We start from the raw sequence: 27948 nt of genomic DNA, 5'->3' as shown, positions 1-27948 counted from the left end.
AGAACAATATCCAAATTTAGATGTATTTATTAAATACTAACCCATAGAAGATGACTGAGGAACAATCTCACTTTTAGTGCATTGAGAATGAAGGTTCTCCTACCGGAACTACAGTTGATGGTCACTAAATATTTGTTGAAAGAAAGGCTTTTTAGGCCTGTATCTAAATTTCATATAATGTACCATTGACTGGGAAAGTTTTAGTCAACCCTGGGGGTGTGTGTGTGTGTGTGAGTGATGGAAACTTAAGGCATCTGCTCAGCCCTTGTCATAGCGCAATAACAAGAGAATCATGTAAGGAAGAATGCTGGAAAGCTTGCCGATCGTTTCTAACTTTTAGGTTTGTGGTAGTGTCGACTAGGTTGGGAATTTTTAGATTGATGGCAAAAATTCAAAACTTGGATTTTTCTTAAGGCAATTTTCATTAAGCAGATAATTAGCGAATGGTGGGGGAAAGGGATTACCTTTAACTGGTATGCAACTGAAGTCTGTAATGCTTCATGATTTCTTTAAAGAATTTTGTTTGTGGCCCATGTAATAAGGTCATAATTACAGTATTCTTGCTCTAGTGTGAACTGCCTTTGTGTTACCAAATGATGAGTTTCAGAAAACTCAAGAACTTTGGGATCACTGACTCATTATAAATATATTTTTTAATGTTTTTACATTTTTTTAAATTTTATTTTTTATTGAAGTATAGTTGATTCACAATGTTAGTTTCAGTAGTACAGCAAAGCGATTCAGTTATATTTTTTTCAGATTCTTTTCCATTATATGCTATTACAAAAAATTGAATATAGTTCCCTGTGCTGTATAGTAGGTCCTTGTTGTTTATCTATTTTATATACAGTAATGTGTATCTGTTAATCCCAAACTCCTAATGTATCCCTCCCCAAACCTTTCCCCTTTGGTAACCATGGTTTGTTTTCTATGCCTGAGACTGACTCTATATATTGAACAGCTTGTATATTCAGATCACAGTATGTGGAGGTGGGTATTGTGTACACACAAAAGCAAAATCGCAACGCACTGGGATCAGCATCTCCCTCAACATCCTGTTTACAGCTAAACGTGCCCAGACCTACTGTGCCTACCAGTCAGGACAAGTTGCTTTTGCGCAGGTCTGTGCTGCCTTTCAGTTAGGTTTTTGAAAACGGGTAGTGTGGAGTATTTCTGAATCATGAAAGTTTTTTTGTTTGTTTTTGTTTTTGTTTTTGTTTTTCCCTTCACATACCAGAGGGTTTTCCTACAGCCTTGAATATCAGCTTCTGAATTCCTGAAAGCCCTTACCACACAATACAGGTTTTTTTTTTTTTCAAAGAATACGATATCAGGAAATTCTTTTTCTGAGATGAATAACAGTTTTAAAGTGATTGCAGAGTTCCTGAAGTTAGTAGGACTTCGGAGAATACAGGACAACTTGAACTTAAGGTGTTTAAGACATCTGTAAAAGTTTTATGGTTCTTTCATGCTTTTGCTTTTGTGTTCTAAAATGCAGAAAGACCTTGGTGGGGAGAAGAGGAAGCAAAACGGTATCAGAAGGAAAAAAAAAATCTTGCGAATGCTACCTGGAGGGGAAAATGTGAAACTGGATCTTCATTTTTTTGTTGTTGTTTTTTAGAAGAATATCGCTGCCTATGAAATATAAGGCCGGTGAAGGACAAAATGTTCCAAAATCACTTTTTGTAACAGCTCCTAAATTCTACATACAGGGTGTTTTTCTCATGTGACTCATGGAACAAATTGTAACTGATAGTGAAAGCTCTGGGGCCTCCCTTTTCTCTCTCCTAAATCTCATCTTTCCAATTCTTATCACCTGTCATTTATTACTCATTCCATAAATATTTGTTTAATACCTACTATGTGCCAGGTGCAGCATCATGTTGTGAAGCTGATGATAATGAGAAAAACAGACTCCTTCCTTTCTGTCTCGGAGTTGAGCATCAAGTGTACACAGATAATATAATTGCCACAACTCCACCTGCCGTCTAAGACAGTAAGAGAGGCCATGAAAGCCCACGGAGGCCTATCTGCTTTGGAGGTCAGGAAACAGGCTCCTATAAGGCAGTAATAACTCAGTTGAAATCTGGAGGGGCATTCCAGGCTAGGGGAAGAACCTAGGAAAAAACTCTGGGACAGGAAGGAAGGTGATCTGAAAGATAAGAACAGAAAGGTGGAGGCTGAGTGAGAAGAATCTGGGGGGAGAAGGCTCCAGATGTGCACGGGAACCCATCGAAGAGCAGCTTCTTGGCCTCTTCAGGATTTTGGTCTTTATGTTCAAGAAAATGGGCAGCTGTTAAAGGGTTTGAAAGAGAGATGTGACCAGATTTGACAGGGTATGTTTAAAAGACCACTCTGACTAGAGGGTAGATAAGAGGTTGGAGGGCCACAGGAGGGGTTATGGGAGGGTGGGAGGTCTAGTGCAAAGGCTGTGGCTGTAGTCCCGACAAGAGATGGTGGTGACTGGCAAGAGGGTGGTGGTAGAAGAGAGAGAATTGGAGTTTCTTGAAATATTTAGGCCAGTATCTAAGGGCTGGATTGGAGAGTAAGCGATCTGCAATCACGGGGACTGCTGTCCGGGTTCACAGCTGATGTAAGGGGCTGGAACTTGGGACCACCCGTTGAGATGTGGAGGAGGAAGGGAGGACCAGGGTGTGTGTGTGTGTGTCTGTGTGTGTGTGTCTGTGTGTGTGTCTGTGTGTGTGTAGGTGGGGGGAGAGGAAGGTGTAGACAGCAACGGGAGGGAGGAGAAGTGAGCGGCCTCCTAGCGCCTAGGCATCCAATCTTTCCAACCCAGGGAGTGGCTTTGAAACTTTTAACCTTGACCCCCAGTTAGAAATATATTTCCCACAGTCTCCTGGCAACAGACAGGGTATAGAGAAATTCACAAGATAGCGCTTCCTTGTTTCCTGTGCAGTGAAAGGAGATTTCCTATCTTCCTATCATTATTTAAAAAAAAAAAAAAAAAAGAGAGACGTCAGAAGGGGTCCCCGCCCCCACCCTGATGCTGACGGCAGCGGGGACCGCTGTGGCATCTTCCGCAGCACACTTTATTACGTGGCACGGGGCGGGACCTTTAGGACTTGGGCACAGCACGTGGAGCGAGGCAGGTGGCTGGCTGCGGCGTCCCAACCCTCGTGCGGCGACCCTTCCCTCCCCAAGAATGGCGACCTCTACGACCTCGCACCAGCCCATCAAGGGGATCCTGAAGAACAAGGGGTCCACGGCCTCGTCGGGAGCGGCCACGGCCCAGCAGTCCGGAGGGGCTCTCCCGGAGGTACAAAGAAAGAAGTCCCAGAAATGGGACGAGTCCAGCATCATGGCGACGTACCACTCACAGTGCGCAGACTATGATTTCATGAAGACGAACGAGCCCAGCACTGCGCAGCTCGGTCTGCAGGAAGACAGGGAAGGTGCAGCTAGTGACTTCGAAACTGAGGAAGCCATGATTCTTGACAATTTAGCTAAGAAGTTGGCCGCCACCAGTACCTCGGAGCTCAACTATCAAGTCGGGGAGCCGGAGAGGGATAGGGCGCACGCCAGCAAAATCTTCCTGGACAAACAAGAGAAACAGCGGCAGTTCGAAATGAAAAGGAAACTTCACTACACCGAAGGCCTGAACATCAAATTGGCCAGACAGTTGATTTCCGAAGATCTACAATGTGAAGATGAGGAGGGCGAACACGAAGAGAGTCGCCATGCCACCAGCGACAAGACCACCCCGAAAGACGCCGATGGAGGCCTCACCGCTGATGGACTTGAGACCCAGTCACCCTACGTGTAGGAAACGTTTGATCGACGCCGCAGCTGTTCGTCAGATACCAAATCCTGTCACTAATTCGCTGCTGCTGTTCTGTAGTGCTCGTGCTTCAAGTACTGAAGTACTTACCAGTTTAATTGTACTGTAATAATTCAATGGTAAACTTAGAAAATAATAGATTAACTGGAAAATCCCCTCTGGGTGTTCTGTGTCTGGTTCTTTGCCACAAATACTGACCCTGAGACCTAAGATCCCATTCCTTTTTATAAAACTGTTGGTTAATGTACATACAGCTTCTGATGTGGGAAACGTTTAAAGGGGGACTAATTTATATTTGCTTCTAGAAGTACTAGCTTTTATAGAAAAAGTTTTGTAACAAAATCAAAACGCAGTCAGTACAGGTTATACAGTCTGGTAAGTATTCAGGCTGAGAAACTCTTTGTCTTTAGGGGGATTTGCCTGTTTCATTGAGAGGGGATGGATTGTAAGAGCTACCTTTGCATTCATTTCTTTAGCATTTTCTCCTAAGTTTCTTTCAGTGTTTACAAGGAAAGGACTAAATGTTTTCTCATGAAAAATAATCCGTTTTTCATGAATTATCAGGTTAAAATTGTGCCAATGTCTGTTCTGCTTTTTGTGCACTAGGTGAGAAGATTTGATATTATGTGTAAAAGGCTAATGTTACCTCAGTAGCTCCTTTTCAGGCCTGTCTTAAACCTTTACCCTTTGTTTCCTTGGTCCTCTCGGGGCATACACAACACAAGCCTTTATGCAGTATCATAGATTGTCAAAAATTAGAACCCCTCCCCCGCCAATTTCTATTTGTTGCAACAATGTCATTTCTATTTCCACCATCCTGGCCCCTTCAGTCTTCTAATATGTGGAGAAAATAGATTGACCAGCAGAAGTGCGGTAGTCAGGAAATAGAATTCAACTGCTTAATGTCCACCCCTTTTTGGGTTACAGCTTGCTGAATAATATGCTATTATTTATCAATTGTCCTAATTAGCTTTCAAAAAACAACTGAGGTTTTTTATGATGACTTGTGCAACCAGTGACATGATTATAGGTCCTGAATGTACAGGGACAAAAGTAAGCCCAAAGGTTTTTTTAAATGTGTGTTTCCTTTTTTTTTTTTAGTGGAGGCACTGGGGATTGAACCCAGGACCTTGTGCATGCTAAGCATGCACTCTACCACTGAGCTATTACCTTTTCCTCTCTGTTTCCATTTTTTAATTGAAATTTTATTGAGAGGATTATAGGTTCACATGCAGTTTGAGAGGTAAGACAGACCCCTGACCCAGTTTCCTTCAATGGTAACATATTGCAAAACTATAACACAAGGCCACAGCAGGATATTGGTGTTAATACAGTCAAGATACAGAACATTCCATCACTACAAGGATCCCTCATGTTGCCCTTTAATAGCCACATTTGTCTTCCATTTCTATAATTGTGTCATTTCCAGAAAGGTTATATAAATGAAATCATAGCATGTAACCTTTTGGGAGGTACCACTGTTTATTTAGCCTTTCAGCCATTGAAGGATGTATGGACGAGTTCCAGGTCTTGGCACTATGAATGCAGCTGCTATGAACATTCGTGTACAGGTTTTTGTGTGAACATAAGTTTCCACTTTTCTGGGATAAGTGCCCAGGAGTGCAGTTGCAGGCACGCATGGTAGTTGCAGTTTCTTAAGAAACTGCCAAACTGTTTTTCAGAGTGCCTGTGCCCATGTTACATTCCCACCAGCAATGTTTGAGCATTCCAATTTCTGTGCATCCTTACCAGCATTTGGTATTGTCACTATTTTTAATTTAAGTCACTTTTACAAATGTGTATTGATGTCTTCATTTGCATGTCACTAATGACTAATGATGTTGAACATCTTTCCATGTGCTTATTTGCAGTCTGTATATCCTCTTCTGTGAAATGCCTTTTGCCCATTTTCTAGTTTGATTATTTATTTTCACTCTTTAGTTTTGAGAGTTCTTTAATTTGCAAATTTTTTGATAATCTGTAGCTTATCTTAATGCTGTTGCATACACTTTTGCTGAGCAAAAGTTTTTAGTTTCCTTTTATTCATGGTGCTTTTGGTACCTTAGTCAAATGTAATCCAAAGAGATTTTTTTTTTCCCAAATCATGATTTCCTAAGTAAGTGACATGGTATTAGGATGCATAGAAAATGGACCTTTATTATTTAAGCTTGATTTTCCTTTGGAAAAAGGAATCTGAAAATGTTCAGTTTCAACTTTTTATCAATGTCACCTCCTCTGCTTAACTCCTTGGATGTCACCATTTGTTTGCTCATTTTTAAGTATGAAATTCAGCCAGGCTGGCTTTTTAAAACCTGGGACATATAATGGTATAAATGGATTGTTAAAAAAGAGTAACTTCTACTTAGAGGTCAAGGCAAATGCATTTTCCCCCTAGACTTTGAAAATTCTAACATTTTCCCCTCTACACTAGTACATTAAATAACATGTAATAAGGCACAATCTTGTAAAGAAAAATGACACTCAGGAGTCACTAAATTACTTCTTTTAAATTATAACCTCAATTTGACAAACACCAAACTCAAAGGTTCTGAGTATTTTCACTTAAAGGATTTGGTATTTCTTTGAGTGTAAATATCACCTGGGAGTAGCACTGTAGGTGCTTATCAGCCATTCACATCCTAGAATAAATGAGGAACATGGTATGACTATTGATTGGGATGGGAGCAGGCCAGAATTGGGGGCAGAGGAGGATTATAAAAGTAAAAGGAGAGAAAGTGGTGCCCAGAAGTGAAGAGCTGGGAAGGGAAGGGAGAAAAAAATGAGAAAAAAAAAATAGAGGTTGAAGTTTACTAGCTATAAAAGCTACGACTGGCTCTCTATGAGTCATTAACTCTGAACTGTCATTGGAAGGACACAAAATCTTAGTGAAGAAATGATGAGAAGAATAGTTCTCTTTTCCATCCAACTAAATAATTAAAGCAATACTACTACCATTATTGAGTATCTGCCATGTGTCAGACACTGTACTAGGACTCTGAAAGCCTTGCCTCATCCAATTCTGCCAATTATCCTTTAAAATAGTATTTTGCCGATTTTAGAAATGAAAAAAATTTAAAATAAATAAAAGTACATAATTTGCCCAAATCTACAGCTGCTAGGTGGTAGAATCGGGATTGAAACCCAGGCCTGTCTGGCTTACTCAGACAGAGTCTTTTCCTTGCTATACAACACTGGCTCAATGCACGTCCTTGATGGTGATGGAAGGCCCCCACCCACTCTCCCCCAAGCACACTAAGCTACCCTAACAGTGTAGCGGGGGCTGCTTTTCTGTACGCCTGTGAAGTGCGACTGGCCTATGGAGAATGTTCTCTAACCTAGGAGCTGACCCCGCCCTCTGCCACACTGCCCCGAGCCCCAAATCCTCACGCTGCCTCCTCCCATCCCCTGCTGTGAGTGTGCTCAGCAAGGAGCCTGAGACATTTGCTCATACAAAGATGCCACCACCGGATGAAAGCTTACTTGTCAACTGCACTTTCAACAAGTGAACAGACATTTACCAAGAGTGGTCATGTCTCAGGGACAGTAGCCAGGGCCGGGGAGAGAAAGATGAATAAGACACAGCCTCCGCCCCACCGAGGTCTGAGTCTGGTAGGGGAGACCTGTATGGTTCTGAAATGATCATCTATGAAGCCTTCTGGGGAAGAGGATGCTTGTATTAAAAGAGGATTCCTGGTTGAGATTATATAACTACTTGATAGCAAAGAAGTGATTTTCAGATGCTGGCAGAGCGCACCAGCCTTCGGAGGAGCTCTGGTCTCTTCTGAATTCCTTCTGTCTGAAGGAGAGTTCAGAGGGAGACTAGCCCTTGAGACCTGTTCTGCTTCAGGAGAAGAGGAGGCCCAGTTCACACGTGGCTGGGGTTGGGCAGAAGCACAGTATGTAAGGGGTTATGGGCAAATCGGAGAAGGATTTCCAAGTGGAGAGGTAAACAGAAAGAGATAAGGACATCGGAGGGAATAACAGGTGGTTCTGTATTGTGTTCTGCATCGACTTGGAGAATCCTTTTCCACAAGAGAATGCCCAGAGTTTACTTTTTGTCTTATTTGGATGAGGAATGTTAGATACTCTATCTCAGAAGTGAAGCAGTTATGGAAAATGTGAACTATAAACCATGCTTCCTTTTGTTGGTTCGTGCTTTACACAGTGATACTGTCCTCTTCTGGAATATGGTGGGGGCCACTGTTGACACTGTGGACCAGGGAAGGTGCTGGTTTGTGATGTGGGGAGAGAGGTGCACATCCCTACCCCTTCCTCCCTCCAGACGGCTGGGGAGGAGGGCCTGCAGAGCGGAGGCCAGAGAGGCCAGTCAGGCTGGAGTGTGACAGAAGGAAAGAAGGGGAAGAAAAATGATGACTCAATTTGTGTAGGGAAACATTGAGAAAGAAATGACAGCATTCGGGACCATAAACCTCTGGAGTTTTTCTAATGTGTGAAAATGTTATGTACCCTTCGGGGGCTACTGAGCCTGTCCCTATCTGTTTTATCAATGGTCTAGGAGTCCTGCCATGCCTGTGCCACCCTGGTGACAAATCAGCTCTTTGGGTACGGCCCCTCAGCTAGCGGCTGGCAAGTGGGGACAGAAGAGAGGATGGAGAAGAACAGATGCAGGCAAAATGAGGTGGCGGGAAAGATGATTCAGGAGTCAGAGGGGAGCCAGGTGATGTCACGGGTAGGGCCACACCACTCAGGAGCCACTTCCACGTGCCACCCAACCCATTCTCCTCTTCCTTCTTTCCCCACCCCAATCTCAGGTGGCAGTCTGCTCCCCGCCATGCCCTCCCCCGTGTTGCTGAGCGCTCACACTATTGTTTGCACAATACAACACCACACTTCATTTATTAGGATGATCAGGCAGAAATGTAGGGCCAGGAGAGAGATGAGGGGTGGAGCCCCCAAAACTCAAATGCAGGGAAGAAGACACCCAGAAATCTTTTAAAAGAGACATAGTCCAATTAGCGCTACCATGGTTAAAATAAGAGTCAGCCCGAAGCTACAAGAAGCAGCATTTATACACATTCCTTGGCGGGGGTTGGGGGGTGAGAAGAGGCTGAGCTCTTTGTCAGTGTCCTCCCTGGTTGGGCTTTAGCTGCTGAAACCTCATGTGCTGGGGCTTTGGGAGGATTTAAGGATGCAGGTTGCAAAAAGTCTGGGGAAAACTGAAAATTGCTGGTGTGTGCCTGTGTTTGGGCGGTGGGGGGGGGTGGGGTGTCAGGGGGAAAGCTGCCTTAGGCATTTTTTTCTCATCAGTATAAACACAGTTCTCTAATATAAGGTTATACATTATTAGCTCTTAAAAATATAAAAAATTGTTTTTTATCATTGTGTAGGCAGAGCATATTTGCATCACTGAACCTGCCTATGTGTGCTGGGTACTAATATCTTATTCTTTAAAGGAGCCTTCTTTTTCCTCTTTTTTTTTTTTTCTGTTTTAAAGCAGACTCTTTGAAAGGTGCATATGAACCCGGTTTCCATAGCAATTGCAAGCATCAGTGATAACCCAGAGCTTCTAAGTTATAATATACAGGCTACCCTATTAATGAGTTTCAAACCGCATTTCCATGAGACAACGGCACAGCCACTGATAGATAAGGTCAGACCTCGTCCCCAAACTTTAAATTAAATCAGGCTAGAGCAGAATGCAGCAGAAGGAGAGTCCTTTTGGAAAGTGTGCTGTTAAAAAAAAAAAATACATTCTTTGTGGAGGCAAAACAGTTGCTTTTCTGGTTTGTAGTGCCCAGATGGAAAAATCCTAAAACAGATACAGCTTCTTCTGGGTTATTAATGGCATGTTGTCATTTCCTTATGCTATTTGTGAGCGAGTTTTCCCCATGGTAGCTCCGACTCTAAGAAAACACCTAACCCCTTACCCCAGGAAGACCAGATGTGACGGTGAATGCTTGCTAGGTCTGGAATAACACCAGTTCAGTTACTATTGATTAACCTGCTGATTCTTACACCAAGTGCCAATGCTCAGGGCCTGCCTTCAAGGAGCCTCCAGATTAGTGGAGAGTTCAGCCTTGTCACCAGGTCATTTCTATACTGTGTGAGAGCACCTTACAGAGGCCCTGGAGGGGCACTGCACAAGGGCCTTCTTCAAAGGCCTTCCCGTGGAGTTGATTTCAGGGATAACATCTAGAGGCGAAGTGGCATTTAACCAAAGGAAGAGAGGCGGGCCCGGGGAGACTGGCATTCTAGGTGTAGGTTAGAGGCAATGTGTTTTGTTTTGGGGGGCTGCAGAGTGTCTCATAAAGAAGAATCCAAAGGATTAAAAAGATAAGAAGGGCTCTGAAAGGATTCGCCTATCATGCCAAGGCCAAGGGAGCCACTGACACTTTTCAGAAGGAGGGTGACATGACTCCAAAAACTCCTGTTTTTGATAGACCATATGCTCCAGGGTTGGGCCTGAAAAGGAACCAGGGTGGGGAGGGTGGGGAGGACAAAGCTAGAGACAGGAATCCAAACATGACATTGGTCTCAGGACGCTTATGATTTTAATGTTCAAATGTGGAACCTCTTCCCCTCTCGCCCAGAGACAAGTCATACCCTGTCTCCACCAGCGCCAGGCAAAGCTTGGTCCCTGGAACTGCAGCATCTGCATCACCTGGAAGCTGGTTAGAAATGCAAATGCTCAGGCCCCACCCCGAACGTACTGCATCGGCATCTCTGGGGCTAGTGCCCAGCGATCTGCACTTTAACAAGCTTCCCAGGGAATGCTCTTGGATGGTCAAGTTTGAGAATCTCTGCCGTACAATACAGCTTTTTAATTAGCTGAGCTCAACTCTCTGTGGACAGACCTCGCTGTATCACTGCACTGTGTGTGTATGTGTATGTGTGTGTGTGTGTGTGTGTCAAGTGTATACAATTTTGCAAAAATTCATTGCGTTGAATATCAGGACTGTGCACAGGTTTGCTGAGAAACTTCCACAGGTGGGCTGCCTGATTCAGAGCACAGCTGTCCCCAGGGTGTCCCCACCACTCCATAGGAAACTCTTTCCCTAGCCCTTCCTCCTCACCCTTCTGTACACTGCCCCCCCCGACACCCACACCCTCACTGGTGCAGTGGGCATTCCTGCTACCGCCTGTGGAGTCCCAGGATTTTTCCGTATTTCCATCTTTGCTTGGGCTATTCATTTTGTCCAGAATATACACCTTCCTGTTTTCACCATGTTTTATTCCATCATCTACATTCAGTGCAAACCACACCTCAAACTCCTAAGTCAGAAGAGTGGGTGCCTGAGTGGGGGGATGCGGAAGATTATAGCCATTGGCAATGAAGGAGTTAGAGTGAAAAAAAAATCTAGATTTGAATCCAGGCTTTACCATGTATTTGCTTAGTAATTTGAGGGAAAGCTTGTCACCTCTTTGAACCAAGTTTCCGCACCAGCCAGTGAGAATGACAGTAACAATGCCTCCCATGAACGGTTGTTGGAGTGATTAAGTGAAAAGATGTTATTCAAATACATGGCCTCTAATAAGTATTCAATAAATGGTAGCCATTATTATTTTTCTCATCTGCACACATTTTCTCTACATCTGTTAAATGGCTGATCATTTCTGAAATAGTGTTAGGCGTTTCTGATCCTCTCCCTTTTCTCCCACTAGACTGAGGACCTCTTGGAGACAGGAGCTGTGACCACATGTCTGATGGCTCCCAGAACAGAGCCTTACACCCAGAAGATGTTGGAGAATGGAGCCGAGGAGCTGCACTCGGAAATTTCTTCCTCCTGTCCAATTGGATTCTAGAATGTGCCTACAATTTACCTACTTTGTTCCCTGAGGCTCCTCACCGTTCAGCGCCATCAGCTGTGAGGGGCACAGATGAAGACCAAGTGAAAAGGTGACAGTCCCCAAAGCAAAGCTTGACTGGCAGCTGTTTCAAGTAACCTTCTCTTTGAAGATGTCCTTGATGTTTTCATCACCGCTAAGTTTGCAAAGTAGGAGATGAAATGGGAGGGCAGCAAGCAGGATTTAGATACAAAGCCAGTCTACATTTTAATTTTAAAATGCATTGAAATGTCTAGGACACAGCCAAGTTTATGAAATAAAGGAATTAATTCTGTCTCATGAATCCAAACCACAAGTAAGAACCACAGCCTGTGTTTTATAATAACATATGACACTTTATATTCTCAGATTGGGTCTAATTCTTTCTTCTTCTGAATTTTCTTTATTATTATCGACCTTGAGAGCAACATACTATTTTTAGGGCTGGGAGGAGTCTTAAGGACCCTTTAGTCTAACTGCCTCACCTTAGATGTAAACTCCTCTGTTTCGTAAGCAGCAGGGACCAAAAGGGGAAGCGAGATTTGTAGACAGCCACATGATCACCTTTACATATGGGGACCATGAATTGAAGACAGATTGAAGCGTGTTTTCAGATTGAGTCGGGCACTGCTCATGTATTGAGAACTCAGAAAAGCCTTCAGGGAGAGTCTGTCCTTTCCCGGAAAGCCTGACTGCAGATCAGCACCTGGTGGCCTCTCTGGCTGATGGTTTGCACCCTTCAGCTTTGTGGGGAGCCACCTTGGTCCTCTGAGAGCATGTGATCATAAAGACAAGGCAGGAAAACAAGAAAGCTCGACAGTGTGCATGGGACAACCCACTACTCCTGAAACCCTCATCTTCTCTGAGGGAGGGAAGAGGAGGCATTCATGGTCCCCTCGCTGCCTGTGTCCCCTCAGCTTCCTCGCACATGCGGGATGCAAAACTACCTACATCATGGGTTTGTTGTGAGGACTTCATGAACTTCATACACAGAGTGGGCTTAGAACGGTGCCAGGCACAGCTGGCTTTATTTAACATCCTTCTCGCCGTTGTTAGCACTGTCCTGAAGCTCTCCGTGGGGCTCGAGGATTGATCACAGCCAGCGGGGGCCCTACCTTTAGACCTGGCATTGAACAAAGGCCAACCCTGCTGCTCACGGTTAGGCAGAGAGCCTCACCGGAGATGGAACATGCTTCAAATCACAGGCTGGGCTTGATGCTTGAACTGAGATTCAGCTGCACTGAAATTAGACCCCGAGGTGATTGCTGGGATCCAGAATCCAGACTCTCCCTCTTGGATGACAGTTGCTGAGCATGCCCTCAACTGTGTGCCCTTACCTCCCCAGGAAGGCCTCAGCTGAAGAGAAACACTTGGCTCAAGATCCGTGACCCCCTTCTAGGGGGGAGGGTGTAGCTCAGTGGTAGAGTGTGTGCTTAGCATGCATGGAGTCATGGAGCCAATCCCCAGTACCTCCATTAAAACAAATAAATAAGCCAAATTACCTCCCCCACTGCCAAAAAACAAAACAAAACAAATTTTTAAAAGAAAAATAAATTAAAAAATAACAATGAAAAATTTAATTAAATGTTGGGGTGGGGGTATAGCTTAGTGGCAGAGCACATGCTTAGAATGCACAAGGTCCTGGGTTCAATCCCCAGTATCTCTATCAAAAAATAAATCAATAAAGATCACCTCTCTCTTTCCTGATGTGGCCCAACTCCAGTGATTTATATGTGGAGGTCTAAGGGGCCTGTTGATTTGGACACAAATTGGGACAACTCTGAAAGGCCATTCCATTCCGACTTCCAAAGTCCCTGTGGATCTGACCCAGATTCACCACTGAGACTTCAGCACAGCTGGACCTCTCCTCCAACCCGGGCCCAGTTCCTCTTCCTTCCCCTCCTAACTACTGCTGTTGCTCCCAAGAACCCCTCTAATAATGCCCTGCATGCTGATATCCAGCTCAGAGCCTGCTGCCCAGGGAAACTAACCTGTGACCGACCTTTACGTAGCACATGCTTGAGCTGAGCCTGATCTAATGTCCAACCCAAACCTCTGTCCAGTCTTCAGAAATGGGCCATCTGAAGGCCACTCTAGTCATCGGAAGTCATCTGAAGCTGCTGAAGTTTCAGAGATATGTCTGGCTACTGGCTTTTTCATGGCGGGGCATGTACAAAGCTAGTGATAAAGGGTGGTTAGCAGCGAGAAATAAACAGGGGACACAACACCCACCTTAGGCACTGCCACACCTAAGTATTGCCTTCATAGGACCCACCTGCCTCCAACTCTTGTCATGGGACCCAGGAAAAGCCAAGGCTGCCCTTGCCCAGTTGGCTCTGTTGCAGCTTTAATCAGCCTTTTCCCAGGCCCTTCAGGCCCCCCAGCTCTATTTTTATCCAGAATTTATTAGGGATTTCTGGCCTATTAGTTCAGCAGACTCTGCTGAGTAGTGACTGTCAGTATGAACAGTGGTTGATGACAGTCTCAAGTCCAACCAACAACAAATAAATACCAACTACATTCTTAAAAAGCCATCCAACACACTTAAAAATGTGGATGGCCATGCCATCTGTTAGAAAGTACACACAAGTTCTCATCAGGAGATAGAAGTTCTCCCATGCTAACTTTGAAATTCACTAAAGGTTTACCATAGTTTGAATGGTATCTATAGCTTTGGTGTGTCAACACCCAGACTCTAATCTGTGCCCTTCTGGTGCCCTGGGATAAGGAAGAAATATTGTATTCTAATTTTCTGTCTACCTCTTCTATTGCTAAAAATTATCATCTGTCTGTGACATTGGATTTGGGGGAAAATATGATGGAGAAGAATAAAAGTAATGTGCATGCTATTTAGAATGACTTATTTATTTTCATGCAGTACCATTAACATCCCTGGGGTATCCAAACCTGTTTATATCCCATCTGTCTTCTTCCTGCCACCAACAAAACTTCCACGCCCTGGAAGGCTTTGATTCCACTGCTCTGAACCTTCAGAAACAATGTGTGCAAACATTCTGGAGTGTATAATCATCAGGCGAGCAGAAGAAAAAAAATGTTTTAAAAGAAAAACAACAAAAGCAAAGTAATTGCAGAATCTATAACCTCAAATCTCATCTTCGGATCCAAAATGAGAGTAATCACTAGTGGGAAATCATATGTGCATTGGCGGGTTCTTGACCATTTGAGCCTATAACCATTTTGGTTGTTTGTTTAAATATTTACCCTGTCTGTGTGGCTGTGCTGAAAGGTCAGCTTATCTGAGATCAGAGGAACAGTAGTAGTATGAACTTTCCTAAAAAGCCCACATGGTGAGTCTCACTTTTTTTTTTAATTGAAGTATAGTCAGTTTACAATATTGTGTCAATTTCTGGTGTACAGAACATTGCTTCAGTCATACATGTACATACATATATTCCTTTCCATATTCTAGAGTTTCACTTTTTTAAGTTCATTGTCTCCAAGAATATAGAAGTAAGTACATAGATTTGGTATTGTCACTAATGCCCCTTTGTTTAAGTAACTTCAATCAAATATCCTTGAGCATGAAATTTTAAGTTTTGTTTGTACTGCTATGGGAATGCAAAGATGAATGATCTGACCCATGTTCTCAGTGAGCTCCTTGAACTGGGGCAAATGTTTGCTGAGTAACTACAACACATGGTGACAAAGATTTAATAGGTTAGTGTGGAGGAAGCACAGAGAAAGGATACTGAATGGCTATTTTAAACAGAGTACCTTCCTCCACCCCAAACTTCTGTCTGTAGAATTTACATGGCACCACATCTTTGGTAAGTGATTAAAGAGAGGAGAGAGAATTGTATGACTATTCCCAACTTCAGTCTTTAATCTTAGCAAGTTGATGCAATATGGTGTATTGGAAATAACTTGAATTTGGAGTCAAAACACATACATTTGTATCTAGGATCAGCTTCTTATTAGCTGAGTCTAAAAGTTGACTGATGCCACATAGTTTTGTCATCTGTAAAAGGGAATAAGAAACAATAATGAAAAAAAATAGCTAATATTTCTTGAGCATTTACTATGTGTCAGGCCCTGTTCTAAGTGTTTACAGGCATCATCATTTCTTATTGTGATCCTTTGAGGGAGCTAACATCAGTCTAAGCTGACAGGTAAGAAATTGGATAAAGAAAAGTTCAGCAGGTTCTAGAAGATGAAGATAGTTTTCAGCAAGTTAAATGGCAACTCCAAGACTAGAAACAAAGCAGTCTAATTGTCTTCACCACCATGCAGCTGCTGGTATAACCGATATACCTACTTCAAAGGCTTGTAATGATGCTCAAATGAGATACATGTAAATACGCTGTAAACTCTAAACTTTGTACACACGTGAATACAGATTTTAATAGTGCAATATGGGTAGCTTAATAACAATTAGCATTTGCATACAACTGTTAAATTTGCATCATGTATAATTTAGGAATAGAGTATTCCAACCAGCATTTTAATATTTAGAATGCCAGGGAATCTTCTGGGAACAGAATTTGAAAGATGGTACTACTACATAGTTAGCATAAATAGCCTGACTCCTTTCTGTAATTCTCTTTCCCTTGGAGCAGACTTCAATAGAATGAGGTTTATCTAAAATTCATTCAGCCCACTTCAGGAATGGCAGGTTCTACTTTTTTTTTTCCCCCAAACCTCACTGAAATGACAGTAAAGAAGTATAAAAGGGAATACATTTATAATAGCACTAAAATGGGGGATAAAGGACCAAGGATTGACCAGAGATTCTGACAAATTTCTGGAAGACTGAAAACATATGGGGTTATTTTGACAGATGAAATCATTGTGAATGCAACAGCTCACAACACAGAAGAAGGCAGAAGGGCAAGGGGCAGTGGAACAGCTTCTGAAGGTGGAGGGTTTCTGAGCTAGAAGCTTACAGGTACAAAAAGTTGGATTGAGAAATGAGGTAGAACTCGGAATGATTAATTGAAATATGATGTCAAAAGTAGCTATAACAGGTACTCCACCCCAACACCCTCTTGTGAAGAGACTGTCTCTACTTTCAAATAGGAGAATGGTTCTATAAAGGAATCGAAAGATCTGGAGTCCTATTTTGGTTCTTGGGTGCCCTACAGTAAAGGCCTCTTTGTTTTGTCTCTAAGGAAGATGTTCAACCTCCTCCTTTATTCCTGTCCCTTCACCCTCCAAAATAAAGCTCTCCCACAAATGATGTGTCTTCTCTTTCATGTGGAGAAAGATCTACCCAGCACCAGAGAAAATCAATACCAACTTCTTTTTTAAAAAATCAACCTATTCCCGTGTTTCTAAGTTCAAATGTACAATTTAGGATTACACGGCATTTGAAGAAATCAACAACTCACAAAAGAAGAACCTCATGTAATAATTTTTTTAAAACCAGTGGAGAGAATTCAGGGAATAGAAGATAAATTAAAAACAAATCTATTTAAAATCCTCAGCGATCTGAGAAAATGTTGCATAAGTAAAATAAGAATATGTTGTTATAAAAAAAAAGAGCATGCAAAGAAAAAGAAACAATCATGACAATATAAAATATAATTTGTTAAATACACATAGGAAAAAAGAGAAGAGAAAAAGAAAACTAAGAGATATATAAAGTCATACATTGGAGGTTGAATATCTCATCCGAGTTCCAGAAAGATGGAACAAGAAAAATGGAGGGAAGGAAATAACTGGAGAAATTAAAGAAGAAAACTTCCCAGAGTTTAATTAAATAATACCTTCAACTTTAAGGAGCCTAATACATGTCCAGCAGAATAAGCACAGAAAAGCTCACACTGAGACATAGAACTAAAATTTCATAAAAACAGTGATAAAGGCATGGTCCTAAAAGCTTCTAGGGGTGAAAAGTCAGTGGGTAATGGAAAAAGAAACCATAAAGTTAGATGACATTATAAACACTACATGTTAGAAGACAATGGGGCCACGTCTCAAAGTTCTGAGGGAACATTTTTTCAACACAATATGCTTTATCCTAAATAAAGACATTTTCAGACTGGCAAGGACTGAGGAAGTTTAATAACTACACACAAACATACTTCTGAAAAAAATTAAAGTTACTTGAGAATGTGGTTCAGCAAAACCGAAAATAGAAGGAATCAAAGAAAAAGAAAAATTAGGAAGATTTGAGAGCCAAGAAGCACAATGAAAAGAAATTACAGGATGACAATCCTACAAGCCTCTAAGGAAATAGGTCATCATTAAACACAGCCATAGGAGGGCTCTATAAAGAATTTCTTTAAACATATGGATTCATTTTAACAAAGCGTATGATTTTGAAGTAGGTAGTCTTGGTGTTTAGGTGAAAACATGTGCTGTATTTGTTAACAAGGGGGAAAATGCACAATTAAAAAGCCCAAAGGATAAAAAAAAACTGATAAAAAAGAACATGATCGAAATAACAAAGCAAAATAAAATGTGATGTAAATTTTGCCAAGTCAGGTAGGGAAGGCAAAGAGGGCAGAAGGTTTGAGGGTGTATTTTGGTGGAGGCGAGGGAGCTGTGAAATAGTAGTGTTTTAACAAGGGCTAATGCATTTCCTTCTATCTAAAATATTAGCAACTAAATGTCCACAAGCTAGAAAACTGTTACTAACTATACCTCTTAGACACTGACAGTTTTTCAAAGAAGTGACATTTAAAAAAAAGATGTTTTTAACACTAAAACCAGTTTGAATATAATGTAGTCTTTGATAATGCAGAAGAAATTGTAAGATCACGTGTTGATCAAAGGTCATGATTGTGAATATCTTGTCCTGATGAGGTATAGAAGTACTGGGTAATTTTTCTGGAGGATAAAAAGGAAGAAAGAGGTCTTCTGTTTATGGTACACACACACACACACACACACACACATACACACACACACATGCACACACACTGATGCTCAGTGTCCATTCAAGAACAGCATTCAAGATGATGGAGCTCTGAACACCCACACGTGTTCTCCACAGGCATTATGGAGGTAAAATCACACTCTAGAATATTCTACTCATAAATTCATCAGTGGCAGGACGAATGGGAACTGCCTGCTTCAACTGTCTACCCCACCCCCACCTCCACTGGTGCTTCTTCCCAATCTCTTCACCCATCTGCTCTCAGGTGGCATAGAATTTTTTCTTATAGCCCATGGAGCACTAGAAATGGCATAGAAGGGACTTGGATTTTTGGAGGGGGTGGGGAAACACCTAAGCCATCCATCTCTATTCTTTCTCATTCTTAAAGAGTAGCTTCTCTCTTACCTGTTTTATCTATTACGCTTCCCTGACAGCTTCCGTTTGAAGGAAAAGGCTGCATCTGGGGGGAAGAGTTGCCATAAAATAACTACTACATCATGAATTATTGGATTGCGAGTCTATCTCCCACATTGAAATCTACGACACATGGACTGACTTTAGGGCAGTGTCTCTGCTGCCTCTTGTCCTTTGAATCACATGGAACGACCCAGTTCCATAAATACCCAGCCAAGGAGGACAGCCTTCTCAATCTGGTACTATACAGGGTCATTTCCTTTGCCCCTTACAATCATCTCCTTCTTGAATTCCTTCTCTAGCACATCTTACCCTTGGCTGTGTACACTAGTCCTAGGATCCACTTGGATTCCCTGGCTATGACATCCCGTTGAGCAGCTGTCAACTCACATCACCCTAGGGGCGGGGACGTAGCTCAGTGGTAGAGTGCATGCTTAGAAGTACACAGGAGGTTTTGGGTTCAATCCCCAGTACTTCCATTAAAAAAAAAATAAACAAACTCATATCGCCCAAATTTCTTCTTTGTCTGCCCCCACAGCTTGGCATGGCTCCAGGTTGGGGGAGCCCTTCTCCACCACAGACCTAACTCTGCTTCCCCCAACCTCTTCAGTAGGAGGGCAGGTCACACAGAACGACAAGCTCCCTCTAAAAACTCAGTTTGCGGCAGGCATGGGAACGGAACCAGAACGGGTTCACAGGGACGTGAGAATTCTGCGTGTTGCCTTCTGCCTGACATAGTCTGGGATTCAGGAAGTCGTGCCTGCTGAGCATCCTCCAGGGGCCACGGCTACGCCTACACTATTGCATTCCCTGAAAGGCAAACTCTGCCCTACTTATTCTATGACTCACGCAGTGCCTGTTCCCTCTTGGAATTAACCCAAGGAAAAGAGTCCTCTCAGCAAAACAAAGTTTGCCTGCTTCCTTGTGTGTGGCCTGCTTATTTTATTTTTTTGGAGCTTTACTTTAGAAGTGCTGAGCAGCCTGAGGGCCCTTTTTCTCCATTTTGTTTTGTGTGTCTTCTTAAAATTGTATCTTGGCTAGAACTGCTCTTTCTCCCTTGGTGGTTTCATAACTCATAAGGTGAACTGTGACCCCAAAAGAGCAACAGGAACGCCCTCAGGGTAAGTCAAAAGCAAATCGTATATAATAAACATACTTCCTGGCACTGGAACAGGGGCCTCAGGAAGGACACACGTTCTATCTTGGCTATGGGAAAGTAGGACCAAGGGAGACAGAAGTATTCATATTTCAGGGTAACCTCAGGGCAGAGTTTAAATCCTATACATTCCTAGGGCAGGGGAGAAGGATATTTGAAAAATGCTCTGTGTTTGGAAATGGGATGACAAGAAGATTATGTCTTCATTCCTCTGATGCTTAATTCTAGATCCATGCCAAATTTGAACTATTTGATTTTACAGATCTTAGCCTGAGCTACCTGGAAAACAGAGTTTTAGGCCAGAAGCTTATCTGCCGGCTTTATCAGACAGAGCCAATCCAGGAAATCAGGAGTGAGGAGAAAGGGGGTACTGAAGTAGGGAACAAAAGAGAAAAATATTAGAGATTATGTTTTCAAGCTAGTACAGCTTTGTAAGAAGTGTAGGCAGTTGCCTGGTCTTAGGAGGCATCTTTAGAAAGGCTGTATGAACTTGTGGAAATATTGCATTTCAGAGCAGTCCATCATGGTGGAAGAAAGGGTATCCTTTGGACAGAGCAGACTCCTATCATGAGAGAAAGTCCCAGACAAAGAGGTACAGATGCTAGCAGTTGGAAGTCAAGCCAGGGTGTACTAAAATTGGTTGAGTCTAGGGAAATATGAAGGAGATACCAACAGTATCTGCTGGCCTGATTTGATAAATGTGCTAATTTTTCATTTCCATTAGTAAAGTTTTAGAAATTATTTTTGGTTACAGAGCATTTGCCATGGATGGACTCCAGGATGGTCCCCTATTTTCCCTGCCTCCTGATATTCCTTTGTGTGATCCCCTCCACTCTAGTGTAGGAGGGGCCTGCAAATTTCTTCCGACCAATAGAGTAATTGATGGACTGTCACTTCCATGATTAGGCCACATACAATTGTGACTTCTATCATCCTAGCACATTATCTCCTTTCCTGATTTTGACCAAGTAAGCTACCATGTTGGAGAGGTCCACCTGGCAGAGACACAAAGGTGGCCTCACAGCCCCCAAGGAAAAGAATCCTGTCACAACCACATGCAGCTAGAAGCAGAGCCTTTCCATCTGAGCTTCAGATGAGACCCTAGCCCTGGCCAACACCCAGGCTTCATGATGCATAGGACCCAACTAAGTCATGATCTATAGAAAGAGAGCTAATAAAGTGTGTGTTGTTTTAAGCTGCTAAGTTTGTGGTAATACTGTTATTCAGCAATAGATAATTAATATAGCATCCTAGAAGGAGGCACGGCTAGAGAGGGTTGGTTAAGGGACCAGATGAGCATCTGGTGAATGTTAGGAAGTATTTGTGTAAAATAAAAAGGATCTGGAGGATGGAACAGGCTGGAGATCTAGTGCCAACATGAAGATCCTTTGGGGCAACATGGTAGAATCCCGAAACACTACTGCCAAGTGGAAAGGCATTTTTAGGACATTATCATTGGAAATGTTCAATGACAAGAATGTTCAATAAGAACATGTGATTCACATGTTAGAGCCCATTAGACACTGAAGGAGAAATGTTCGCACAAAGCTTTGCACATAGTAGGACTTCCACAGATGGTTCTGAGTTGCCTGTGTCCCTTTGCTCTAAGTAATTGTAAGGTTACAGTAACGATGCAGCTGGGCTGGGGGTTGAATGTAGCAAAAACTTCTCAAATCCCATACCCTCTGAGAGACCCTGAGAACAGGGAAGTGAATTAATAAAAGTAAACTATGCTTGCTACCTGTCCCAGGGGGACTCATAAAGGAAGAGAAGATGGAAGACTCCCACTGGACACATGGTACCCAATATCACAGCCCTGGAAGATGATGGATGATAATTAACACTTTTTTTCTGCATTTGATGCACTAGTAAGATAATGCATACATTAAAAGGTGAATCTCTGGTCTCAGAAAGATATGGTACAGTGGTCGGGATCATGAGGGAATACTGTTTTATTCAGGCTTTCTTTAGCCACAGAATCCAGTAGCAATAGATATCTTGTGTGTTCTGAAGAAAGAGAGAAAGGGGAATTTCCCCATCTGTAATCTGTACTTCCTACATATAGGCTGAAGAATCCTCTTTTCCCTTTTCTCGGCCATTTTGTGATGGTTAGATTTCCTACAAATAGTTCTGAGGCTTAAGCTACAAAATAGTTGTTCTTTTGTAGCTAAATGAGGGATTTAAGGATTATCGTATGTGGTATCCATGATTGACGCGGGGCTGGGGACTGGCCCGAGGGGGAGCATTCTAAACCTCAGAATAGACTGTTTTATTCCTGCCTCTAAGACTATGGCTGGAAGAGCCTGTTTATAAAATACTATCAAAATTATAGAGTTCCTTCTATATTTGAAAGCACTGTCTTGGGCCTTCTAGAATAATCAAAGAAATAGCTCAAAAAAGAGAAAGAGCTTAGCAAGCATCTGAAGCACTGAGCTAACACCATCAAAACATTTTTGGATAGAACAATTGGTGGGGAAATCATCCCCAGAACAATTGATTTTTTAGTGCCTTCAACAACTGCCTAATAGTTACACCCATCAACTTAAGGGGGAAAATATACACTACCATATAAACCTCTGAATGTGCTTTACAAGCTACAATTTCAGAGAAATGAGACCTTATTTAAAAGATGGATTCTTAAAGCTGTTGCAATTTTTCAGTAACACTAATGGGCAGGGGAGGAGCTGGCTTCGCTAATAGTGCTTTATTTTTTTGTGAAAAAACAAATGCTATTCAACAGCCCACATTCTATTTCTTTTTCTATACAATTTTTGTACCCAAAGCAGGGTGCAGGGGAGAGGGGGAACTTGAAAGATCAAATACAAAGATTGAATCACAGAGCACCCCAGCAAACAGGACCCCTCCTGACACTCTCACTACCCAGAAATCTTCTTAATCAATATCATTTTAAAAATTTGAACAATGTACACATGTCTTTTAAAGGGAGAAAAAAAAGACTTCAAACATTATATTAACTTATTTCTTATTGTGTTATTCAAACATGTGGGGAGCTAATGCTAGGCATAAAAATCTGCTCACATGTACTGTTACTATACAAATACAAATCAAAAATAGGTTTACAAATGAAATAAGCAAAGCTACAGAATGACAAAATCCAAATTAACAACAGGAATGTGATTCATAAGGTAACCGTGATAAAGTCAAGCTGGTGCAATGTAAATATTAATTCATGCATGCATTTGTTCATTCATTCAACACACATTAATTGAGAACCTATTATATCCAATGGCATTCTCCTAGGGGCTGCAGATATATCAGTGAGTAAAACAAAATTCCCTACCTTCATGGAGCTTACATTCTAGTGGGATAAGACAGATAATAAACCAAATAAATGAATGAAATATATAGTGTATCAGAAGACAATGAGTGCTAAGGAGAAAAGATCTATAGGGAAGGAGAGAGGAAGATCTGGGGAGAAAGGGAGTTGCAATTTGTAATATAAGAAAGACCTCACAGAGAAGGTGAAAATAAATCCAGAACAACAATCTTGGTTCTCTTGTTGCCATATCCACCTGTGGGAAATACTTCTGATTTAGATTATGTTCCACCCAGATCCTCTGTCCACAAACATTGGAGCAGGAAACAACATTGTCAGTTTTGCAGTGTAGAGAGGAGATTATAGAGTCTGGGCAAAGCAGCATCTGCACCATTTCTACTGCATCTCAAATCTGCAGCTCAGACAGGATGGAGAGCCTGAAAGCAAATTTTGTGCTGCACCCACAGTAATAATATGGCAAGACTGGGTCTTAGGGTTGAGGAGGAAATGGCATATAAGGTAATGAAAGCTCAAGCAAAATGTATTTTTGCCCATATCTTAGGAGGCTGACAGTCCTGAAAAAGTGCTTCTCCTAAAAGTGTAATACTAGAGAGCTAAATAGGGTCCCACCATTAGAAATGAATGTCTGTGACAATAACCAGTGCATGTCTTTGACATTTAAGATGAAATCAGAAAAACTCCAAGATATTTTGTAAAGAAATTGAGCATAGTGCAAAAAAATTCTTACCATGGTCTGGAAAAGTGGTTATGTGTTGTTGACCAAAGTTTTTTAGTTAACTTCACATGGAAAAGTAGATTATTTTGCTAGGCTATCCTAACTAATTTGGACTGGACAGAATGGTTTCTAAATTTCCATCCTTAAATTTTTCTCATTGGAAGTAATTTTAGCCCACCAGTCTAGTCCTCTCAATTTCTAGTGATATTCTAGGATATAATCTTGGCAGAACAATGTGATGATTGCCTCTTAGAATAACATAAATTTCATAGGTACAAAAATCTTTTCTCTTCTATTCATACTTTCTGCTTATACCTTTACCATCATCAGTACCACTTTCCCTCCAACACACACACACACCACATACACATACACATTTTAGACAGAACTGTCTGGGATGCCATGAGATTATCAGATCATTTGATCAGCTCCAAGAGGTGAGAAATGGAGATCTCACATCCAATATTTCACTTCATCTTTCATGTAGGGTATCAGAAGACACAGGTGCAGTATATTGTATATATGCATTTATATGCAATATATTGTATAGGTGCAGTCAAATTGTAACAATTCTACCTAATAAAAATGAAAAATTAAAAGAAAAAAAGACACAGGGCACCAGCATTCGCTATCACAAAGGAGCATAACATAGGGGTGCAGAGCAGGGACTCTCGAGGTACACCACCTGGGCTGAACACTCAGCTCTACTGCTAACCAGCTGTGTGAGTTACTTAACCTTCTCTGTGCCTTGTCAGCTCATCTGTAAAGTGACTTTAATAATTTTACCTAACTCATAGGGTTGTTGTGAGAATCCAGTGAATTCATAGTTGTGAAGCACTTTGAACAGTGCCTGGCAGCACACAGTCAGCCCTCTCTAACTAATAAATTGAAATCAATAAGCAAATAAATAAATGAGACTACCTTAGAAAAAAACAGGAAGGGGATTATTATAAATTGTGAAGACACGGCAATGAGGTTGTCAGAAAGTGTTAGAATTCTGAAATAATAGCAGGTTTTTATTTTTCAATCATGTGGGCTTTTGGTTATGCAGATGATATTGTTTTTGAGTAGAAAGCAATCAACGCCTCAACTCTCTGGCATTTTATCCCCCTAAGGTGAAGCAGGAGTTGTAAGAAAAAATAATACATATTCATGAAAAGATACTGATAGGCTGAGAAATCAACAACTTCTTGATACTCCTGAAATGTCTTCTTTCAGGATATTACAAAGGAGCTCAGGAATGAGTGCCATTTGTAGCCTAAACACTCTGTAGACATTAAGAACCAGAAAGACCCAAGTGTCCTTAATTGGTGCAGGAGTGCCTGCTTTATATTTTATCACCACTGTAGTGGATGCTGTGATGTGCTGCTAAGATGCCACCTGAAGGCTGAAGCGCTCATTCCCTTGGCTTGTGAGAGTGTTGGCAGCTGAAAGCCTTTAGCTATTAGCCCTCTCTAGAACTTGTCCTCTGCTGAAGAGAGCTGCCTCACCCAAAGCCACATCCCCTTCCTGTGAGGGACTGGCATCCGATGACTGCTCAGTTTGGGTACATCAAGACCTGACCCATTTGATGCAATCTGGAACAATTCTTCAGGGCCATCCTAAGGTCTTCAGCTCCCCACAGGATTGGCTAAGGTCTTTGTTGTAATCGCTTCTCAATTCACCTGCTCCGTCAACGCAATCCAGCTTCTTCCATTCTCCAATAGTTATTAATCCCAAAAGCATCCCCCAGTAAACTGCCTACATGCAAATCTCTGTCTCAGAGTCTAATTCTTGGGCACTAGACCTACAAGAGGTATTTATTGAATAGGGTGTATGGTGATATAAAGCCATGGGCATTCTGACGTTTCATTTCCCTTTTCCACAGGGGTATCTTCAGGTTTTGCAATTTTCTTTAAGGGCTTCCTTAATTTCTTCAACAAGGTTATCATCTTTTGGTCTCTGGATCAGACCTCATCAAAGCACCTGGCTACAGTCAGAATTCAAGAATGCAAGACCTCCACAGAACAATGGCCAAGTCCAGGGTGAACAGAATTTTCCAACCAAAAATTATAAACGTCAACTGATCTTTGATGAATAAGTGTTTAAGTGGTCCTAATTATGATTGCTATGAAACTGGTGAAATAATATGGGGTAAGGTCAAATCATGCAAAATTTTCCCCTCAGAAAGAACACAAAGGAGTTCATCAAATGCCAAAAAAGAATGCAAGTGCTGTTTAAATGCCTTGTTTTTCAAAGAGCCCGTGTGATCACATCAAACTCACTCTTATCCTTGAACGTAAATGGAAGACATAAACATTGTAGCTAAGAAAGCTTGGCAATGTGTTTTGTTCAAAGATACTTTGTCTGGTTAGATGCTAAAGATCTTTCTTTTTCATCTTAGGCTTATACAAACAAATATGCTTCTATCCTTCATGTGAGGTGAGTTGAGATCTGAATCCAGCTGAAATGGACTTGTTGATCTTTGTGAGCTGCTAAAGTTCTCACATAGTATGTGAGAATGCTATTACAAAATTCCTGAAGATGCATCACTCCAACAGTCGTAATAGCTTGAACACTGATACCTGGTATGATAAATCAGCCAGATCCCAAGTTTTCCTGTAGTCTTTTGTAACAACACACAGTAGCAAACAGTATAGGTATATTGGATAAGTATTTACTGAACACATAAAAGAATAGGGATGGTAGCAGAGTTAATTATGCAAATTTAGTGTAGCTTATAGCAGCGTGCTACAGTCATAGAAAAGTTGTTGTTATTTTGATGAATAATTGGTAATTCTAACAACATTTGCAAATGGCATTTTAAAAACAGATTGATAATGTTATTACCAGTTATGCATTCTATACAACAGAGACACCTCCATTTTGAATCCAGAACCACTACTGTACATTAATAAAAATTCCACGTGGTGCAGAAGCGTGTTGGTACTGAAGTGGGGTCATGTGACCTGCTCTCATACCTCCTGGAACTGAATTTAACAGCTTTTGATTGGCATAGTCTTTCAAAGGCATTCTAACTGCAGGCACAATCTGCTTTTAACATCCTTGAAGGCATAAGCACACCTCCACATAGTGAGATGGCTGATATGTGCTCAGGATAATAGACTTTCCTGTGTTCTGCCAGTCCAGATGACAAAAGGTCTATGTCTATGTCTTCTGTACAATACTTATTCCATAAAACAGACTGTGTCTCATCTATGGTCCCTGCCCTCAATGGATTTTACATTCTATTGGAAGTTATTTCAAATCTTGGTGAAGAATGGATCTCTCTTGCTGGATAATTTTCTTAAACATCAAGAATTATAAAATGTCATTTAATCAAGAAACACCATTGGATTGCTTCGTGGTAGACTTAACGTACAAGACATGCCTTTATATATTATGTAAAGCTATTCTCTCAGATTACAGTGCTAAAATAAATGACACAGGACTGTGAGGTCAACAGCAATCCCTTTACCAGATTAATTCTCTTTGTGACATCTAAGTCTCTAAACTATGAGTTTTCAGAACTGGCCCATCCCAGACGCTCTTCTGTAATGTGACTTTGCTCAATAAGAGGTGGAGTTTATTTCTTGATCTTTTAAATCTGGGTAGGCCTTGTGAAGGCCTTGACCTTTAGAATATGGCAGAAATGACACTGTACCGATTCTAGGCAAAGTCATTAGTTGGCCTGGCAAATTCTTCTTCCTCCATTTTGGAAGCTAGCCTCCAGGCTAGAAGTATAACACACTGCAGCCACCACATTGTGAGCAGTCCAGGCCACACAGAAGATGAGATCCCGTGAGAAGAGAGATGGAGGTAGGGGGAAGAGAGAGAAAGCACAAAGCACCAAGCATGCATATGAAGAAGCCACCTAGGAAACTGTTCTAGCCCCAGTCACCCCAACTAATGCTGCATGGATTCAGGAAGGGCCCAGCTGAGCCTTTCCTGAATTTCTGAC

At 41.8% G+C, this 27948-nt stretch overlaps 1 protein-coding gene and 1 non-coding gene across 2 annotated transcripts; both read left to right on the top strand.

The window, feature by feature from the left end:
- Positions 1-3101: 3101 nt before the first annotated feature.
- PPP1R2C (PPP1R2 family member C) lies at positions 3102-3956 on the top strand. The gene has a single exon (XM_006211842.3). It carries the CDS (start codon positions 3164-3166, stop codon positions 3782-3784), a length of 621 nt encoding a protein of 206 aa, XP_006211904.1. The 5' UTR covers positions 3102-3163; the 3' UTR covers positions 3785-3956.
- Positions 3957-13178: 9222 nt separating this feature from the next.
- TRNAS-AGA (transfer RNA serine (anticodon AGA)) lies at positions 13179-13250 on the top strand. Its single transcript has one exon. It is a non-coding gene; the product is annotated as a tRNA-Ser (tRNA).
- The last annotated feature ends 14698 nt before the right edge of the window (positions 13251-27948 follow it).

Source organism: Vicugna pacos, chromosome X (genome assembly GCF_048564905.1).
Source record: "Vicugna pacos chromosome X, VicPac4, whole genome shotgun sequence".
Lineage (NCBI taxonomy): Eukaryota > Metazoa > Chordata > Mammalia > Artiodactyla > Camelidae > Vicugna > Vicugna pacos.
The sequence above is the reverse complement of the archived record's forward strand: the minus strand, read 5'-3'. Positions and strand labels throughout refer to the sequence as shown.